The sequence below is a fragment of the Pseudorca crassidens genome, chromosome 7 (genome assembly GCF_039906515.1).
Source record: "Pseudorca crassidens isolate mPseCra1 chromosome 7, mPseCra1.hap1, whole genome shotgun sequence".
In the NCBI taxonomy this organism is placed as follows: Eukaryota; Metazoa; Chordata; class Mammalia; order Artiodactyla; family Delphinidae; genus Pseudorca; species Pseudorca crassidens.
In genome coordinates, this window is record NC_090302.1 from 8,767,596 (window position 1) to 8,786,671 (window position 19,076).

At 42.7% G+C, this 19,076-nt stretch overlaps 1 protein-coding gene across 22 annotated transcripts in view; it reads right to left on the reverse strand.

Annotated features, from left to right (window-relative positions):
* The window catches only part of RALGPS1 (Ral GEF with PH domain and SH3 binding motif 1), a 331,729-nt gene that overhangs the window by 139,121 nt on the left and 173,532 nt on the right, over positions 1-19,076 (reverse strand). For all 22 annotated transcript variants that reach the window (XM_067743274.1, XM_067743273.1, XM_067743271.1 and 19 more), the window contains one exon: positions 9,594-9,720. In XM_067743274.1, the coding sequence (XP_067599375.1) occupies positions 9,594-9,720 (127 nt within the window). The remainder of the gene's footprint in view (positions 1-9,593; positions 9,721-19,076) is intronic.

The window sequence follows — 19,076 nt, forward strand, 5'->3', positions numbered from 1 at the left end:
CATAATCTGAGGTTAGTGGTGGGGCTCTGGGGTCGCAGCACTACGATGTGGCAGTAGTAAGTGGTGAAACTTTTAACAAGTCTTATTACGCTTCTGCAACTGTGACATAAGTTAAAAATAGTGCCTTCCTCAGAGGAAGGAGTGTTGGGAGGATTAAATGAGATCATGAGTGTAAAGCGCTCGGTGCGGGGCCTGTTGTGTGGTGGAAGAAGTAAACGTGAGTGCTGGTCATTTTTATTATTGTCAGCTTCTAATTAGAAGTCCAAAGACTAAGGGTCAAAGAGGAGCAGTTGTCTGATGACTCCACAGATTCCTGCTATGGAAACACACCTGCACTTGCACAAAATGGGCTCGTGCTCTCATCTCCTTTCCGGGGTTCAGACAAAACTGCTCGACCCAGAGAAAGGCTGACTGCAGGTCCTCCCTGTGCCCCAGAAGGGACGAATGTGACCAGCTGCTCAGATCTGGGCAGCAAAGCCTGAAGGAAAGAAACCTCTCCCCCAGCGTGTTTTCCTCCCATGCTGCTTCTCTCCATGGAGACAGATGTTAAATGGAGGATGCATAAGTTAAGGCAGGGTGGAACCCCAGCCATGAGCATGAGGTCTTGAGTTAAACTTGGTGTCTGCCTGGCGTACAATGTTGGTGAGTCATAAGTGAAACAGTAGGGTTTTTTCATTCTCAAAATGGGGATTTTAATAACATCCACTGGCTTTTTGTGAAAATTGAACAAGACTGTGAAGTCCCAGAGAAATGTGGATTTTAAGGTAACAAATCCTGAGATTGCAAAAGTAAAGGCAAAATTCTCTCTGGAAGGGAGAGATTTAAAACCATATGCAGCTGATGACTCAAAAAAATAATGGGAAAGGTTTCCTTCATTTGGGATGTGTTGTGTCTTTGTGATTATTCTGTTGATCGAGAAGCATGTTTGAGATGCATCAGAAGGTAGCTTTTCCCTGCTTGCTGGGCCCCAGAGGGGGCTGGATCCTTCCTCTATCTGGAGAAGGAGAAACTTGATCAAAGGCTCTCCTGGGCTTGTTGCGCCCTGTAGCACGTGGCCATCGGGCAAAGAGGAGAAAGGCACGGCTCTGGGCTCCAGAAGTAGGCATTCCAGAACGCAGGCTTAAGCTTTTCTTTGTGGCACTGACATCCCCTTAGCCATCCCCGAGCTGTGCTTCCCTGGCTAAGGAAGGAGGAGCCTGGGGCTTCCCTGGTGGCGCAGTGGTTAAGAATCCACCTGCCAGTGCAGGAGACACGGGTTCGAGCCCTGGTCCGGGAAGACCCCACATGCCGCAGAGCAATCAAGCCCACGCACCGCAACTACTGAGCCTGCACTCTAGAGCCTGCAAGCCACAAGTACTAAAGCCGGCGTGCCACAACTACTGAAGCCCATGCGTCTAGAGCCTGTGGTCCACAACAAGACAAGTCACCACAACGAGAAGCCTGCGCAATGCAACGAAGATTAGCCCCCACTAGCCGCAATTAGAGAAAGCCCACATGCAGCAAAGAAGACCCAACACAGCCAAAAATAAAATAAATAAAATAAATAAATTTATTTTTTAAAAAAGGGGGGGACTTCCCTGGTGGCGCAGTGGTTAAGAATCCGCCTGCCGATGCAGGGGACATGGGTTTGAGCCCTGGTCCGGGAAGATCCCACATGCCGCGGAGCAACTAAGCCCGTGCGCCACAACTCCTGAGCCTGTGCTCTAGAGCCCACGAGACACAGCTACTGAGCCTGCGCTCTAGAGCCCGCGAGCCACAACTACTGAGCCCGCGTGCCATGACTACTGAAGCCCACACGCCTAGAGCCCATGCTCCACAACAAGAGAAGCCACTGACCGCAATAAGAAGCCCGCGCGCTGCAACGAAGAGTAGCCCCCGCTTGCTGCAACTAGAGAAAGCCCGTGTGCAGCAACGAAGACCCAATGCAGCCATAAATAAATAAATTTATTAGAAAAAAAAGGAGGAGCCTGGCTGTACACAGGTTCATCTGGAGAGACTGGGTAGGAAAGCAGGAGATGACTGGAGGGAAGGATCAGGGTTTGTGGCCAGGCAGCTGGCTGAGGCACCAGAAACGACCAAGATGGATCTGTGGAACAAATGAGTATTCCTTGGGGATTCTTGGGAACACATGGGGTGGGGAACTGAAGGGAAAAAAGGCTGAATTTCCTGCATGCGGAATGGAATTTTTTCAGTTGGGAGTTAAAGGAAAGAATTAGCCTTAATGCTGGCAAACTTGGGGACAGGTGGATAACACTGTGGTAACCCTAACTTGGGAGCCATCGGACTTTGGTCCTGGGGTGGTACAGGCCCCCACCAAAGGGGCAACAGCCACTCTGATTCGGTTCTGGGAAGCAGAAGATCTGCCGGCATCCATCAGTTCAAGCCCCCTGCCTTCTGGAGGGAGATCAAGAGAGCACGTGCCCGTGCCCTTTCATCTCTGCTCAAATGCGTACATCCTTCATTCTCAAAGCCCAGGCACAGGGAGATGCATGCGTCTCCAATCCGGTATGAGGGACATGCTCACTGATAACTGTTTTAGGTCTCTCCAAGGCTTTGCTCTAAAATGAACTGTTTTCAAAAGGGCTTCCCCTTCCCCTCCCCCACCCCCACCCCAGCAGTTTCTGAAATACGGTGATGCACCACAGGCTTCTGCATGGTCCCCTGCCTGGTTTTCCCTCCTCCAGCCTGACCTCCCCCAAGCCGGACACCTGCTGTCGGCCAGGAGACCCGTGTTCAAGGCAAACCCAAGCCAACCACGCCCTTGCTCAAAACCCTCCTGGTCCCCTACTGCTCGTGGAGGCCAGAGCCTGAGCTCCCCACTCCCAGTGTGCAGGCCCTAAGCAACCTCACCCCTCTCTCCCACTCCAGCTGCTTCTCACGACACCCTCCTCCTGATTCTCTACTCTCCAGGCAGTTTTCCCAGCAAACATGTTTTTCCCCACTTCAGGGCTCTTGCACAAGCCGCTGTCTTTGTCTGGGATGCTCACATGCCACCTCTTCATCCAGCTTATTCATCTTTTAGGGCTTCCCTCCAGAAAACCCTTGCTGGTCCCCCAACCTGGGATGGGTCCCCCTTTATTCACTCCTTTGCCTTTCCCTCCACAGTGCTCGGCTCACTTTGGTTTCTAGTTCACTGCCAGTGATCAGATCTGGGCCGTGAGCGCCACCAGAGCAGAACTGAAGTCTGATGCCCGGGTGAGAACACACCCACCTTGCAGAGGGCCTGGCGTGTGAGGCCCTCAGGCTCAGAGTGTGAGCCCCTCACCCCCAGCTGTTCTGGGGGCTTTGGGGCATCAACGTAAATGCTTCTTTTTGACCAATGACCACTTCTTTTTGAAAGTCCTTTTAGATATCCCACAGTTTAAGTCTGTTAATTTTATACTCAGAATTTGGAAACAACTTGCCTTTATTTTAAACTTCAGAGTCCATATTTGAACATAAAACCTTGCTTTTTAAAAATGGGAGGGTTTGGCTGTTTGAAGGAATAGCTTAGCTTCTAGAAATTTACTTCACATATTAGAAGTCTGGGTAAATTTACCAGGAATCTAAATGTTCTCTAACTATTCAGAACTGTCAGAATGCCTAGTTTTTGTTCCTTGAGAGATCACAATTTTCCACACTGCCTATAGTTTCTTTTAGAATCAGGCTCTAAACCTTTTAAAATCTATTACATTTGTAATTTTATTTAGCTATTTCCTGGAGGGAACTATAGGTTCTGAAAACCAAACACCCTCTAAATCAATAAAGCTACTTGGAAGTAAATGGTGTAGCCACGCTTCACAGCTCATTGCCTGCTTTTGTTATCACTTTGACCTGAACTGGGTATTTACAAGGAGTAGCTATCAGATAAAATTAAGCTGCAAATAACTGACCTGACTATTTCCCACAACTATTTTTGCACTTTGAAGTAAATGGGAATAAACTTTTTGAGACAAAGAGAGTCTTATTTTTGAAATGTAGTAAGTTTTTCCCTCAGTGTTTTTTAAATTATGCTTCACAAAAAACAGTGCACCAAAGTGCAGCCAACTGGCTCTAAAATTTGCATTGGAAGGAGATGGAATACACACCCACATGGTTAATAACGTGCCAGTACTACATGAGGGTATCTTTACATGGAGTAAGAGACACATGTGTGAATAGTCCCAGGAAACCAGTTAGTGTAGAACCTTCCACAGAGGTTTAAAAGAATCGTTACAAAAGTAAAACCTATACTTGCTATTAGAGGCAAATAACCACTGAAGCAGCGTTCAAAGTCTCAAGCAGGAACTAAACGAATGAAGCAGCTGGAAATATCGAGGACTGACCTCAAGTCCCTCCCAGAGAATAACTCCCTCTCCCCCAAGGAAAACACCTACAGTGAGGACGTTGCCAGGGGAAAAAGAAATGGTTTCAGACATTTTTTCCTATATTGTACCTTCCAGGAATTATGTAACTCTTCCTCTTTTGATAAACAAATCCATCCCCAGGACAAGTTGGGTTTTCAAGAGGAATCCAGTACTAAAGCCACAACCTGGATTTGGGCAGGGTATGTCCATGGCAATCAGAGGTGCAGGGAGGCCTTAGCTGCCCTCAGGACGGATGGCCCCGCTGAGCCTCAGAATGGGGTCTTTCTTCATTCTTTTTAATGAAACCGTGCCCCCCACCCCCCGCCGCCATGGTAAACCCTCACACACCGTCCTGAGGACAGAAAGCACATTGGAGTCGCCTCCTGTTCTTTCAGTCTGACTTGTACACTGCAGGAGTCATTCTGATGCAAGGATGAGAAATGCAGTCCGATTGGCTCAAGTGGGGAGGGAAATCCTCGTAGCAGGGAAGGAATAGGAGCAGGCGGTGGAGCTAGGCTCACTCAGGGACAAGGAGGGTCTTACAGGAGAACAGAGGCCCGTACGGAGTCTCTTGGGAAGTACCTGCCAGGAAGAGGCAGCTGAGATGAGGTGATCAGGGACAAGGAGGGGGCATCTGTCCAAAAACTCAGTGGCAAGGGGCCCTGGCACGGACTACATGTCCGCTGCAAGTGTGGACCTATCCTGCGGCCTGATGAGAGCCATCATGGTCACGCACGAGGGGCATCTGGCCAGAGGCCTGAATAGGGGACTCATCTGAAAGGGAGGGGTCTGGGAGCATACGCTGAGTCTGATGAGAAGGGACACAGGTCAGCAAGGGGAGATGGTATTCACTGAGTCAGCCCTTGGCTGAGGCCCACCGACCAATCTCTCAGAAGCCCAAGACAGCACTGGTTTGTGGTCCAAGAACAGAGTGTCACAAGAAAGAGCCAAGACAATTCATCCCACTTCACATAGCACCCGATGGAGGCCATTCACAAGTCATAAATGGCAGAGGACATACAGGTGGCAACTGAAAGGGAGGAGTAGGAAAATAATGACCTGAACAGTGGAGGTAGGCTGTCAGGAGAGGGCAGTGTTAAGAGCTTAGGGCTTAGGGCTTCCCTGGAGGCGCAGTGGTTGAGAATCTGCCTGCCAATGCAGGGGACATGGGTTCGAGCCCTGGTCTGGGAGGATCCCACATGCCGCAGAGCAACTAGGCCTGTGAGCCACAACTACTGAGCCTGCACGTCTGGAGCCTGTGCTCCACAACAAGAGAGGCCGCGATAGTGAGAGGCCCGCACACCGCGATGAAGAGTGGCCCCCGCTTGCCACAACTAGAGAAAGCCCTCACACAGAAACGAAGACCCAACACAGCCAAAAATAAAAAAAATTAATTAATAAAAAAAAGAACTTAGGGCTTATAGCCACACCACTGGGCCAAGGCCTGGCTCTGCCACTCTCCAGTTATGTGACCCGGGGCAACCTCTCAGCACCTGCTTATTCACTGGGCCATTTTGTGAGCATTCATTGAGATGGTGCATTAAAATACCTAGCAAGGTACTGGGCACAGAGAAAGGAGACAATCAACAGCAGCTCTTGTGATCATTTTACGAGAGAGAAGAGGCCATCCTTAACGATCCTGGAGCACCTCTGCTAGTTGAACCAGTGGGCTGCACCCTAATGCCATCAACCCATCCTCCAATTGATTAGCCCCAGGCAAGGTGGGAGTGGGCTTGGGAGCTGCGCACACCAACATGCCCTCCACCTGCAGATCTGAGAGGAAAGGCGCTGTAGTTTACAGCAAGCAGTAAGATGAGAACAAGGACAGGATAAGGAAGCGTGAAAAAAGAGTGATAATGCAATAACATGGCTTAAGTCTAAACAAATGGGAAGGACTTTTACTCCCCTAATAAAGGCAAGATCTCTCATATTGGGCCCAACTAAATACGGTTTTTAAGGATCACACTTAAGACAAAACAACTTAAAATATTAAAATGCAAAATATAGTCAAAGATTTATAAAATGAATGCAAAGGAAAAATAAACCAGATTTCAAAGAATTAACACTAACGAAATAAAAGCAAATAATAAATGGAATCAAGATCATTTTGTATGGGACACACTTCATAATGAATCTGCAACTGTTATAAACTTCTATATAGTCATTCGTTGGTATCCATGTGGGATTGGCCCCAGGACCCCTGCAGATACCAAAATCCAGGGATGCTCAAGTCCCTTATGTGAAATGGCATAGTATTTGCATATAACCTACACACACCCTCCCCTACACTTTAAATCATCTCTGGGTTACTTGTAACACCTAATATGATTAAAAGCTATATAAATAGTTGCCAGCACCTGGCAAGTTCAAGCTTTACTTTTTGGAACTTTGTGGATTTTTTTTCCAGAATATTTTCAGTCGAGAGTTGGCTGAATCCATGAATGCAGAACCTAGGGATATGGAGGGCCAACTGTATACTAAATAATGTAAGGCAGAAACTGTTAGAAATGCAAGGGGACTCTAAGACATATTTCTGTCCTTGATAGACCAGGTTGTCAAAAATGAAAAATGTGAATGTTGTAATGATAAGAGTAACTTGAGAGATTACATCTTTTCCAGCGCCCATGAAATATTTATACCAACTGATGTTATATTAAACCACAAGACAAATATCAAACATTTTAAAAAACCTAGAAAGCATATGTGTCATATGTTCTAAAACAATGTTAAAAAAAATTAGAGAGAAGACCATTTTTAAAAACCAAAGCCCTTCATAGCTGTGTTATGCATAATAGTGAAATAGTGAGCCAAAATAGTGTTATCCAAAAAGTGAAACAACTCACATATCCGTCAAATGATGATAGATAAATAAAATGTGGTACATCCATTCAATGGAATATTATTTGGCAATAAGGAGGAATGAAATACTGATCATGCTCTAACAGGAATGAACCTTGAAAACATGATGCTCAGGGAAAGAAGCCAGTCATAAAAGACCACATTGTACAATTCAATTCATATGAAATGTCCCAAATAAGCAAATCTATGAAGACAGAAAGTAGATTAGCAGTTCATCTAGGGCTGAGGGTGAGGGGGTGGAAGGCAGGTGGCTAGAAGGAAAAGGAGTGACTATGAATGGGTATGGGGTTTCTCGTTGGGGTGATTAAAAAGTTCTAAAATTGACTGCACTTATGGTCGTACAACTTTGTGAATATACTAAAAACCATCGATTGTACATTTTAAATGGATGCTACATGAATTATAACTCAATAAAGCCATTTGAAAAAACCAAAAATAAAAACTCAAGCCCTTGAAAATTAAAAAAAACCACTACCTTAAATACACTTGGATAAAAGAAAAATTGAAACTATAATTACAGAACATTTAAAGATATCACTGAGTACACTATGCATTAAAACATGTAGGATACAACAAAAGCAGCAATTAGATGGAAATATAACCCTTAACTGTTTTCCAAATGAAAGTAGAAAGAATAATATATATACAAATAAGCCAATAATTTGTTTACAATAACAAAACAACTTAAGGAAAGCAGAAGAAATGAATTATAAAAGACAAACGCGTAAATTCCATATTTCGTCAAATTTAGGATGTCATCTATTATAAATTTAGGATGCACCATAATTTTATGTAACACTAAGAAAAACTGCTGCCAATTAAACAATGTCACAATGCTTTGTTAGCATCAATTGAAAGATGCATCCCAATTTGAGAGATTTAAAAATGTGGAGGAAAAAAGCACATCCTAGACTAATGGAATATAGTAGATTAGAAAGCAGGAAGACAATGTGACTGATAAACAAATACGAAGTCTAATTCTTTGGAAAGACCAACAGACGTACCTCTGGCAAAGCAAATTAAAAACAGAAAGAGAAAACAAAAATGAAAACAATTAGGAATGCAAAGCAAATATAACCATACATACACAGGAGGTTAACATTTATAGTGATTATATAAAACCCTATGTTCAAAAAAATTAAGTGAGGAAAAACTTTATGCTAATAATTTCAAAAACTTGGGTCAAATGGACAATTTTATACTAACATTAAGTTTTCCAAATTAGATTTAAAAGAATTAGAAAATTAAATACACAATGCTCATAGAGGACAGTTAAAAGTTGTCAAAAATGTATCTCAAAAAACTTACACTAGATTTCTGAAAATACTAGGAGTCACTTCCATAAAACCTTTATTTCCCTTGTTCTTAATACTATTTTATATCATAAAGAGATAGAAAATTTTCATAAAATTACCGTAACTGTGAAAAACCAAACCACAAGAAATACTTTTCACCCGTCAAACCGGCAAAAGAAAAAAAAAAGAAAGGAAAAGAAAAAAAAAAAGCACATGAAAATACACAGCATTTGTGCACATGGGGAAAATAGGCAATTTCTTCCCCTTCTAATGAAAATATAAGTTGTTACAACCTCTCCGGAGAGTGTTTTGAAGTATACATGAAAAGGCACACAATTTTGCAAAGTTTTGACCCAGTAATCACACTTCCAGGAATTTATTACAAGGTAAGATTCCTAACTATATAGGTGATTTTTGCAACAGGGATGCCCACTGCAAAATTTTAATAGCAAAAATGTATAGACAAATGTCAATATTAGAGAGATCCCAGTTGCACAAATCCATGTGATGGGACTGAGCCATAGTATAGAAATGCAGGTAATAACATTAAATGTTCACGACAGAGTAAACATACAGATTCTATATGCATCCAAACGAATGAAAAGATATGAAGCAAAACAGGGATTATCTCTAGGTGGGAAAGAAAATGCTACTAATTTTCTTCTCTTCCAAGTTCCTTGCAATGAACATGTATTATTTTCGAATCAGTAAAATCAATAATCATTATAATAATTCTGTTGGAACAAATCTTATATATTAATAATGTCCAGAGAATCAGAAGAGAGGGGTTTGGGCCTGAGTTCCCCCAGTTCAAGAAGATGTGGATAAACCAGTAAGAGTCCTGTGACCCTTCTGAGCTGCAGGCTGGGGAGGCTTGGGATTCACAGATCATTTGTATTAGCAGCAGAATATCCCTTGTTTCAAGACTCTCATCAGGAAATTCCCATCTTTAGGAAGTATCAATAGCCTGTTCTAACCCAAGGAGCCAACCAATCACCTCTTTATCCATGGCCCATGCTGCTTCATGGAAATTCCTCAACTAGAAATTGTAAAAACATCTTATCTGGCAGTGAGCAGGTTTCTTAAAAAATAATAATCCAATTCAGACTCCTACCTAGATAGGGAATACTGGGAACCATCTTCAGGCTTCGGATATATTCCCGAGTCCGCTTGTAATTATCTTCTTTAGACATCAGGTAGTCCAATTTCTCAAAGGTGGTCTTGTCTTTTCTATTCAACAGCTGGAGTGAGAAAAAAACAGAGTATGAGAGAGAAGAGAAATAAACTGGAAGAAGCAAAAGAGAAAGGATAACTGCAGATGAAAACTAAAAGGAAATGTCCCAAATGGCACGTCTATGATGTGCAGAATCCTGGGCACAACTAAGGATTTTAAGGTGCTGTTTCATGTAGAGATGGAGTGTTTCATAGCCTCGACTTTGTCATTTTTCATAGTCTCACACTTGGAAGATACCCTCCAAAGTTACCTAGTCCCTTGTTCTAGATGATGCCAGAATCCCCTGCATAGCACCCACCTTCACGGCGCATAGACCCTACAACAGCAAGGAGCTCAGAGAGTAAAGCAAATTGCTCAAGGTCACCTAGAGCTATTTCACAGTCACATCAGGTCTCTCTCCCTGTGTCCACAGAGAGCTTCTTGCTCTCTCCTCAACATCTCTGCCATTGCTAAAGGCCCTGGAAGATCTCATACGCTTCACCTGCGTATGCTGCACACATAGCCAGGCCATCTCTCCAATCTGGTCTATCTCCTCCAGATTCCCTGTGGTCTATGACTGTGTCATATTTACACTGGGTACGGTGTTCTACTCAAAATAAGCCAAACTTCTTTTCCATATGCAGTCATCTAAGGGGTGATTTAGTTATGCAAATACAGGATGAGCAGGCACCCACAGCCCAGAGATTAGAGAAGTAAGAGCCCTCATGACTGAGATCTCTGGAATGTAAAGCTGGTCACCAGGGAAGGGATGGCTCAGTGTTCATAAGGAGGCTTCTTGGAAGAAAGAAATAGAAACTGAATCCTGGTTCTCCAGACTTGACGCTAAGGACTCATGCTGTGGTCATCCTGCAGGTCCCAAGTCAAGGCCCAGTGCCAGGAAATGGCAATAAGTCTCCTTGAATAAAATGGCTTTAAGAAAAGGAGGCTAGGCTGAGAGCAAGCTTGAAAAAGAGAATGTGGGGAAGGATCAGCCAGAGAGGGCTGGCTTTGGCACAGCATGGCACTGATGCTGGGCACCCCCAAGTTTAGCTTCCAGGGCCAGTGCCTCTGGGATCTGAGATCCATGGCGGAGCCCAGGAGAATAAATGGAGGTGTGGACCCTAGGCCAGGAGCATCCTTGGTCAAGTGTGGTGTTGAGACCCCATGGTCTGTGCAAGGACCGGGACCAGCAGCCCTGTCACATCAGTCAGACTGAGATAGGCCAGTGGTCAATAGCTCTATCACACAGCAAAGAGAAGTAGAACAGTGACTGTCCAGCACCAGGGGAAGCTGGCCTTTTGTACTGAAATAGCCCCTTTGGGTTCCTGGGACCCAGGTCTGCAAATTCCAAACTAAGGCCATGCCTGGTGCACCAGCGAACTCAGGCTGCGTCGGCCAATTCCTTGATCCTCAGCCTCTGGAGTCACAGGGGGTGCAGCCTCTGGAGTGCACAGAGGGTGCAGCCCAGGTGAGCAGTGACAGCTTAAGGACTTCAGAGAGGAGAGGCAAAAGAAAAACCCGAAAGGAAGGTCCCAGTGATAGAGAAGTTGGAGAGTAAATAGCAAGCTGTTTTTTTTTTTTTTTTTTCCATTGAGAAATTCAGGACACATCAGGGTGGGGATGCTACACAGATGCTAGGGACGACGGCTGCCTAACTGGCTTGCTAATTTAAGGCTGTTATTCATCACATTAACAAATGGACAGGAAATCACTCCATCTCCCATTTGTTGTTTGTAAAGTACCGTAACATACAACTCATCTGGTCTTTACAAAGCCCAGGGACGAAAATGGAGCCAGGGTTACTGCCACTATTTCAGGTTCATAATCACAAGGATTAAGTGACTTGTCAGAGTATCTTTGGGGAACTTGATTCAATAGAGGAGAAAAATGTATATTATAGCAACATGGTAAATAAATAAATAGAGACCGAGAACCCAGACAAACAACAAGTAAATTATGGGCGAGGGAAGCGTCAAGGAAAGCTGTATAGAGAGAGGCATTTGAAATGAACATTTAAGGATAAGGAATTCACTAAATGAACTACCTATACCCAGATGAGAACCAGATACTCTAGTTGTGAATTTCCCCATTGTAAAGTTGAGCAGGCCCCTCACCCCCTTGGCTGGCAGGTCATCTCTTTATTAATGAAACCTAGAACCCCACCGAATCCTTTGGCAGCCACCATGTTCATCCAGCAGTCAGACAAATCCCTGTGTTATCCTCACACACACTGCAGCTGAGCCATCCTGGGGCCCAATGCTCCCTCCACTGGGTCTCTGGACCCAGCTGAGGGATTGCCCTTGTCCCCTGGCATGTTTGGCCTATCTGCCTAGCCTGTCAAGTGCCTCTATGCATGGCACCACAGAGCTGATCAGCAGGACATCTGTGTCCCGACATAGACATGACCAGGCCAACATGATTCGAGCCCTGGAGGATGTCCCTAAAAACCACCCTGAAGATTGACCTCAAACCAACAACTGGGGTTCTTTAGTGGAGTGGGACAACCAAAGGCAGCCACATTTGCATGCTTCCTAAATTTAAAACCAGGCTCCTCCAGGCCACACCTCTTTCTGTTAACCTTTTCTCTACACACATACTTCCTACCCACCCTCCATCCCTACCCACACACACTCACACACACATTCAGAGGGCTGGGACTGGTTAACTACACTCATCGGCTCCATTATGTGCCCACAAGCGAGATCCAGGATGGCATCAGATTCCTCAGTAGGAATGCACAGCATGCTAGAAAACATGAAAAAAAGCTCAGAACATCTATCTCCCATGCTAGCATTTGAATACTACTTGAGAACTTCCCCCAGCAAAATGAAAAGAATAAACCAAGTCCAGGAAGATATGGGATATAGGAAACGGTGGACCCAGTCCAGCAGTAGTAAAGGGAGATGACAGATAAACAGCAAGACTCAAGAATGACTGGTCTACATCTATCAAGCCCAGAAGAGATGTCTCCAGAGAAAGAGAAGTCTTGATAGAAAACCTGACAGAACAGCACATTTGTGGGGGGGGGGTGGTGGTGGATATATTTATTATGTATAATAAAAATAAAATTAAATGAAATAAAGATTTTATATACAATACATAAAAATCTGGTAAGATATTATATATGTTTATGTGTGTATTTACATATACATATAAAATATATGGTAGATAAGTGGTAGCTAGAGTAAGAATTTTTCCTTAAAAGAGATTTAGAGGAACTTCCCCGGTGGCGCAGTGGTTAAGAATACGCCTGCCAATGCAAGGGACACTGGTTCAAACCCTGGTCCGGGAAGATCCCACATGCCGCGGAGCAACTAAGCCCGTGCGCCACAACTACTGAGCCTGTGCTCTAGAGCCCGCGAGCCACAACTACTGAAGCCTACGTGCCTAGAGCCCGTGCTCTGCAACAAGACCAGCCACTGCAGTGAGAAGCCTGCGCACTGCAACAAACAGTAGACCCCACTCTCCGCAACTAGAGAAAGCCCACGCGCAGCAACGAAGACCGAATGCAGCCAAAAATAAGTAAATTAATGGAAAAAAAAGAGAGAGAGAGAGATTTAGAAATGCCGGGGAAACAAAAGAGTATTCCAGAAAAGACATGTTATTCGTAGTTAACCATTTGACTATACAGAGAACCATAGTTGCACATTCCTAATAATTAAAACATGAATACTCATTTAATAAAAGAGATTTAACCATAGTAACATGAGCGTTTTTGAAGAAGGAGGAAAGGTGGTTCAGGAAAACTAAACCAACATCCATCATACGAAGAAGTCACCACATACTGTCTAAAGTGAGTGGATCAAGAAATTGTAGCAAAAACTCATTGATGGAAACATGGCAGAAATTACCAGAAGAAACCACTAAATAACTCTGAGTGTCTGCCTCTGGGGGAATGAATGGGGTATGGAGAGACAGAGCAATGAGTGTTAGTTGTTTCACTAAGACTTTCAGTACTTAGTGATTTTTAAAATTCATGTGCATGTATTATGCTGGAAAAATTCTTTTAAGTTTCATTTTTTAAATATAGGATTTGTTTATTCAAAATATAACAGCATTTACTTGTACATGTTTTTGTTTGTTTGTTTGTTTGTTTGTGGTACGCGGGCCTCTCACTGTTGTGGCCTCTCCCATTGTGGAGCACAGGCTCCGGACGCGCAGGCTCAGCGGCCATGGCTCACGGGCCCAGCCGCTCCGCGGCATGCGGGATCCTCCCGGACCGGGGCACGAACCCGTGTCCCCTGCATCGGCAGGCAGACTCTCAACCACTGTGCCACCAGGGAAGCCCAACTTTTACATGTTTTAAACTTTTATTACAAGTAGAGCCATAAACTGGAAACCTCATGTGAATTGAGGGTCCTTTAGATTTTAGAGTTTACAGGAAGCCTCAGGAAGAAACCATCAGAACTACATGGAAGAAACCATCAGAACTACATGCAAGAAAACAAATTATCTGCCTACCTAAGTCAAACAGATACTAAAAGCATTCATGTTCAGGAAAAGAGGTAAGGAAATAAAATTAAGGAAAAGTTCACTAAATACAACAGGCAACTTCACTTCTAGTAAAGTTTAGAAGTATTGGGCCACCCTGAGATTTCCCTTCCATAATATTTATCACGATTGTGATCATCTGTACGATTATATCTGTGGTTCCCTCAGCAAATGAAGACTCCCATGAAGGTGGTGACCATGCTGGTTGTATTCACTCCACTATTCCCTGCAACTGGTATGGTTCCTGACACAGAGAAAACACTGCCTAAAGATCTGTTGAACAAAAGAATGAGAAAACTAACAATGACAATTTAAAAATTCAACTCCTTGGAAATTTTTGAACACTCCAATAATTCTTGGGTAAAAGAAGAAATAAAAGCCAAGGTAATGGACTATTTACAAACCATAAACATATAGAACGTATAGATCACTATACGTTAAACTATGTGATGAGGCCAAAACTGTACTGAGAGGAAAAATGCATGGTTTTTAACTCTTATATAATTAAACAATATGAATATAAATGAACTTAACATTCAACTCAAGAAACTAGGAAAACTGGGCGGAGTGGGGGAGCAGGAGTAGGAGAAATTGATTAATAGATAAAATTAGGAATTATGTTTTTTAAAATATATATATATATAACTAAACACCTAACCTATAGACATGATAACTAAACCCAAGAACTAAATTTTATAAAAATCACAATAAAACAGGTAAAATCTCTATTAAGTAAGGCAAAATGCAAAAATATACATTAGGATTGAGAAAGGGGCAAAACCACATATGCAAAGTGAACTAAAATTACAAGGTAAAAATAAAATCCCTGAATATTGATTTTAAATAATTTTCATAGTGGCAAGTATCAGCTGCAAGGGATAAATGGAACCCATAAACCACAGGGTCAAATGTCACGAAGATCACAAATCTTGGTCAAACACCTGAAGAAGCAGGTTGCTTTTGGAAATTTCCCTTATCATGCTCTGAGAGCCTATATGTGGCACTCATACTTGACTAATGATGAAAAATTCCCTTCTTCTGGTAAATAGTTCAAAACAGGAAGCTGTCTCCATAGAAGAAAAAAATAAGGCCCTCCAAATCTACTTTATGAGGACGTTGGTATCTTGTTCCCTTGCCTTGAGAGAATAACATTTCTTGATACATGGAAATGTTTTTCAACAAAATAACATTTCTTGATACGTGGAAACGCTTTTCAATGAAGAACCTGTTGCTTCAAATACGTTAAAACTGGCTCAAAATTCTATTTTAATTCCAGTGTCTACTGTTGGTATGGAAAGAATTTTTAGTGCTGCGGATAATCTATGGACCAATGGATTCAACAGACTGAGTATGGAATGAAACTAGGGTGCTTTAAAAAAAGTAATTTTTACCTCTTTAGATACAAACTATTGGTTTCTGAAAAATAAACTACAAAGTCATATATCTAATGTAAAATATTAGATGCAATGGAGACTGTTATAAGTAACATAAGAGAAAACTATGACTTTGAAATTTAGTAAGTGTCCTGGCTAGCTGTCCATATCTGTCTTTGACTAAGGCTATTTTAAACTCTGTACAGATAGATGTTAACCTGTAGAAAACGTAGTAATGCAAATAATTCCAGTCCATATAAAGGCATATGATGTCTCATGGAATCCCACTGATCATCACCCTGGGAAAACTGACTAATTTTCTATCCATTTTAAAGATTATTCCCTGGTGGCGCAGTGGTTGAGAGTCCGCCTGCCGATGCAGGGGACACGGGTTTGTGCCCCGGTCCGGGAGGATCCCACATGCCGCGGAGCGGCTGGGCCCGTGAGCCATGGTCGCTGAGCCTGCGTGTCCAGAGCCTGTGCTCCGCAACGGGAGAGGCCACAACAGTGAGAGGCTCGCGTACCGCAAAAAAAAAAAAAGATTATGTCAGCCTTCTTTACCTGACCATAAAAGTGTAGTAATCTCAGTTCTCTTGGAATACAGTTGTAATATCTTACTGGTTCTCATACTAATTAATGAGTTAAATAAAATATTTGACAAGTATTCATTTATACTTGTATGAGTCATGATTTTATCTTTTAAAAAATTATTAACAGTTTATATGCACATACACATATACACATACATACATTCACATGCATACATACATACACAATGCATAATCTTGTAGGACAATTTTAATCATGTATTTCCAATAATTTTGCTAATTAAAAAAAAAATCTGCTCATGGCAACCCCAGGAGACATTCCCACAAAGCCCCAAGAGCAGGGCCAGGAGGATGTGATTGGTCCTTGAACAGAAGTTTGCCAAGGGCCCATCCTGGGTCCAGAGTTGGTCTGTGTGGGTGAGGAGCCAGGTACCCAATGTACACCCCAATTTGTTCAACCTGGTTGAGCCATGGGAAAGGCTGGCTAAGGCAAGGAAGGGTCAGAAACACTATGAGAGTGCTCTGGAAGGAGAGAACAAACTCCATTATGGGAAGGAGGAACCAGGAAGAGGTGGTCATAGAAACGAGTCTTGAAGGCTTTCAACCAGCAGAAATGGGGCTGGAGAGGCTCCAGAAGCAAAAGAATGCACGAGCAGTGGCCTGGAGGTAGGAACACACAGGGATGCTTAAGGGAGCAGCAGTTTGGCAGACATGCAGGCAAGTGTTGCCTTGTACAAGGCTGGAAGGTGAGAGAGAGATAGAAACTTCCCATTTGGCAAAGTTTTTTTTTTTTTAATAGATGTTTATTGGAGTATACTTGCTTCACAATACGGTGCTAGTTTCTGTTGCACAACAAAACAAATCAGCCATATGCATACACATGTCCCCATATCCCCTCCCTCTTGAGCCTCCCTCCCATCCTCCCTATCCCACCCCTCTAGGTCATCGCAAAGCACCCAGCTGATCTCCCTGTGCTATGCTGCTGCTTCCCACCAGCCAACTATTATACATTGGGGCGATGCTACTCTCACTTCGCCCCAGCTTCTGCCCCCCACCCCATGTCCTCAAGTCCATTTTCTATGTCTACCTCTTTATTCCTGCCCTGCAACTAGGTTCATCAGTATCTTTTTTTTTTTTTTTAGATTCCATATATATGCGTTCGCATACAGTATCTGTTTTTCTCTTTCTGACTTAACTTCACTCTGTATGACAGACTCTAGGTCCATCCACCTCACTACAGATAACTCAATTTTGTTTCTTTTTATGGCTGAGTAATATTCCATTGTATATATGTGCCACATCTTCTTTATCCATTCATCTGTCAATGGACACTTAGGTTGCTTCCATGTCCTGGCTATTGTAAACAGTGCTGCAATGAACACTGGGGTGCATGTGTCTTTTTGATTTATGGTTTTCTCAGGGTATATGCCCAGTAGTGGGATTGCTGGGTCATACGGTAGTTCTATTTTTAGATTTTTAAGGAGACTCCATACTGTTTTCCATAGTGGTTGTATCAATTTACATTCCCACCAGCAGTGCAAGAGGGTTCCCTTTCACCACACCCTCTCCAGCATTTATTGTTTCTAGATTTTTTGATAATGGCCATTCTAACTGGCGTGAGGTGATACCTCATTGTAGTTTTGACTTGCATTTCTCTAACAATTAGTGATGTTGAGCATCTTTTCATGTGCCTCTTGGCCATCTGTATGTCTTCCTTGGTGAAATGTCTATTTAGGTCTTCTGCCCATTTTTTAACTGGATTGTTTGGTTTTTTTGATATTGAGCTCCATGAGCTGGTTGTATATTTTGGAGATTAATCCTTTGTCTGTTGTTTCATTGGCAAATATTTTCTCCCATTCTGAGGGCTGTCTTTTTGTCTTGTTTATGGTTTCCTTTGCTGTGAAAAAACTTTTAAGTTTTATTAAGTCCCATTTGTTTATTAAGTCCCATTTGTTTATTTTTGTTTTTATTTCCGTTACTCTAGGAGGTGGATCAAAAAAGATCTTGCTGTGGTTTATGTCAAAGAGTGTTTTCCCTATGTTTTCCTCTAAGAGTTTTATAGTGCCTGGTGTTACATTTAAGTCTTTAATCCATTTGGAGTTTATTTTTGTGTATGGTGTTAGGGAGTGTTCTAATTTCATTCTTTTACACGTAGCTGTCCAGTTTCCCCAGCACCACTTATTGAAGAGGCTATCTTTTCTCCATTGTATGTCTTTGCCTCCTCTGTCGTAAATTAGGTGCCCATATGTGTGTGGGTTTATCTCTGGGCATTCTACCTTGTACCATTGATCTATATTTCTGTTTTTGTTCCAGTACCATACTGTCTTGATTACTGTAGCTTTGTGGTACAGTTTGAAGTCAGGGAGCCTGATTCCTCCAGGTCTGTTTTTCTTTCTCAGGATTGCTTTGGCTATTCGGGGTCTTTTGTGTTTCCATATAAATTGTAAAATTTTTTGTTCTAATTCTGTGAAGAATGCCATTGGTACTTTGATAGGGATTGCACTGAATCTGTAGATTGCTTTGGGTAGTATAGTCATTTTCACAATATTGATTCTTCCAATCCAAGAACATGGTATATTTCTCCATCTGTTTATGTCATCTTTGATTTCTTTCATCAGTGTCTTATAGTTTTCTGAGTACAAGTCTTTCACCTCCTTAGGCAGGTTTATTCCTAGGTATTTTATTCTTTTTGTTGCAGTGGTAAATGGGAGTGTTTCCTTAATTTCTCTTTCTGATTTTTTGCTGTTGGTGTATAGGGATGCCAGAGATTTCTGTGCATTAATTTTGTATCCTGCAACCTTACCAAATTCATTGATTAGTTCTAGCAGTTTTCTGGTGGCATCTTTAGGATTTTCTATGTATAGTATCATGTCAACAGCAACAAGTTTTACTTTTTCTTTTTCAATTTGTATTCCTTTTATTTCTTTTTTTTTCTCTGATTGCTGTGGCTAGGACTTCCAAAACTATGTTGA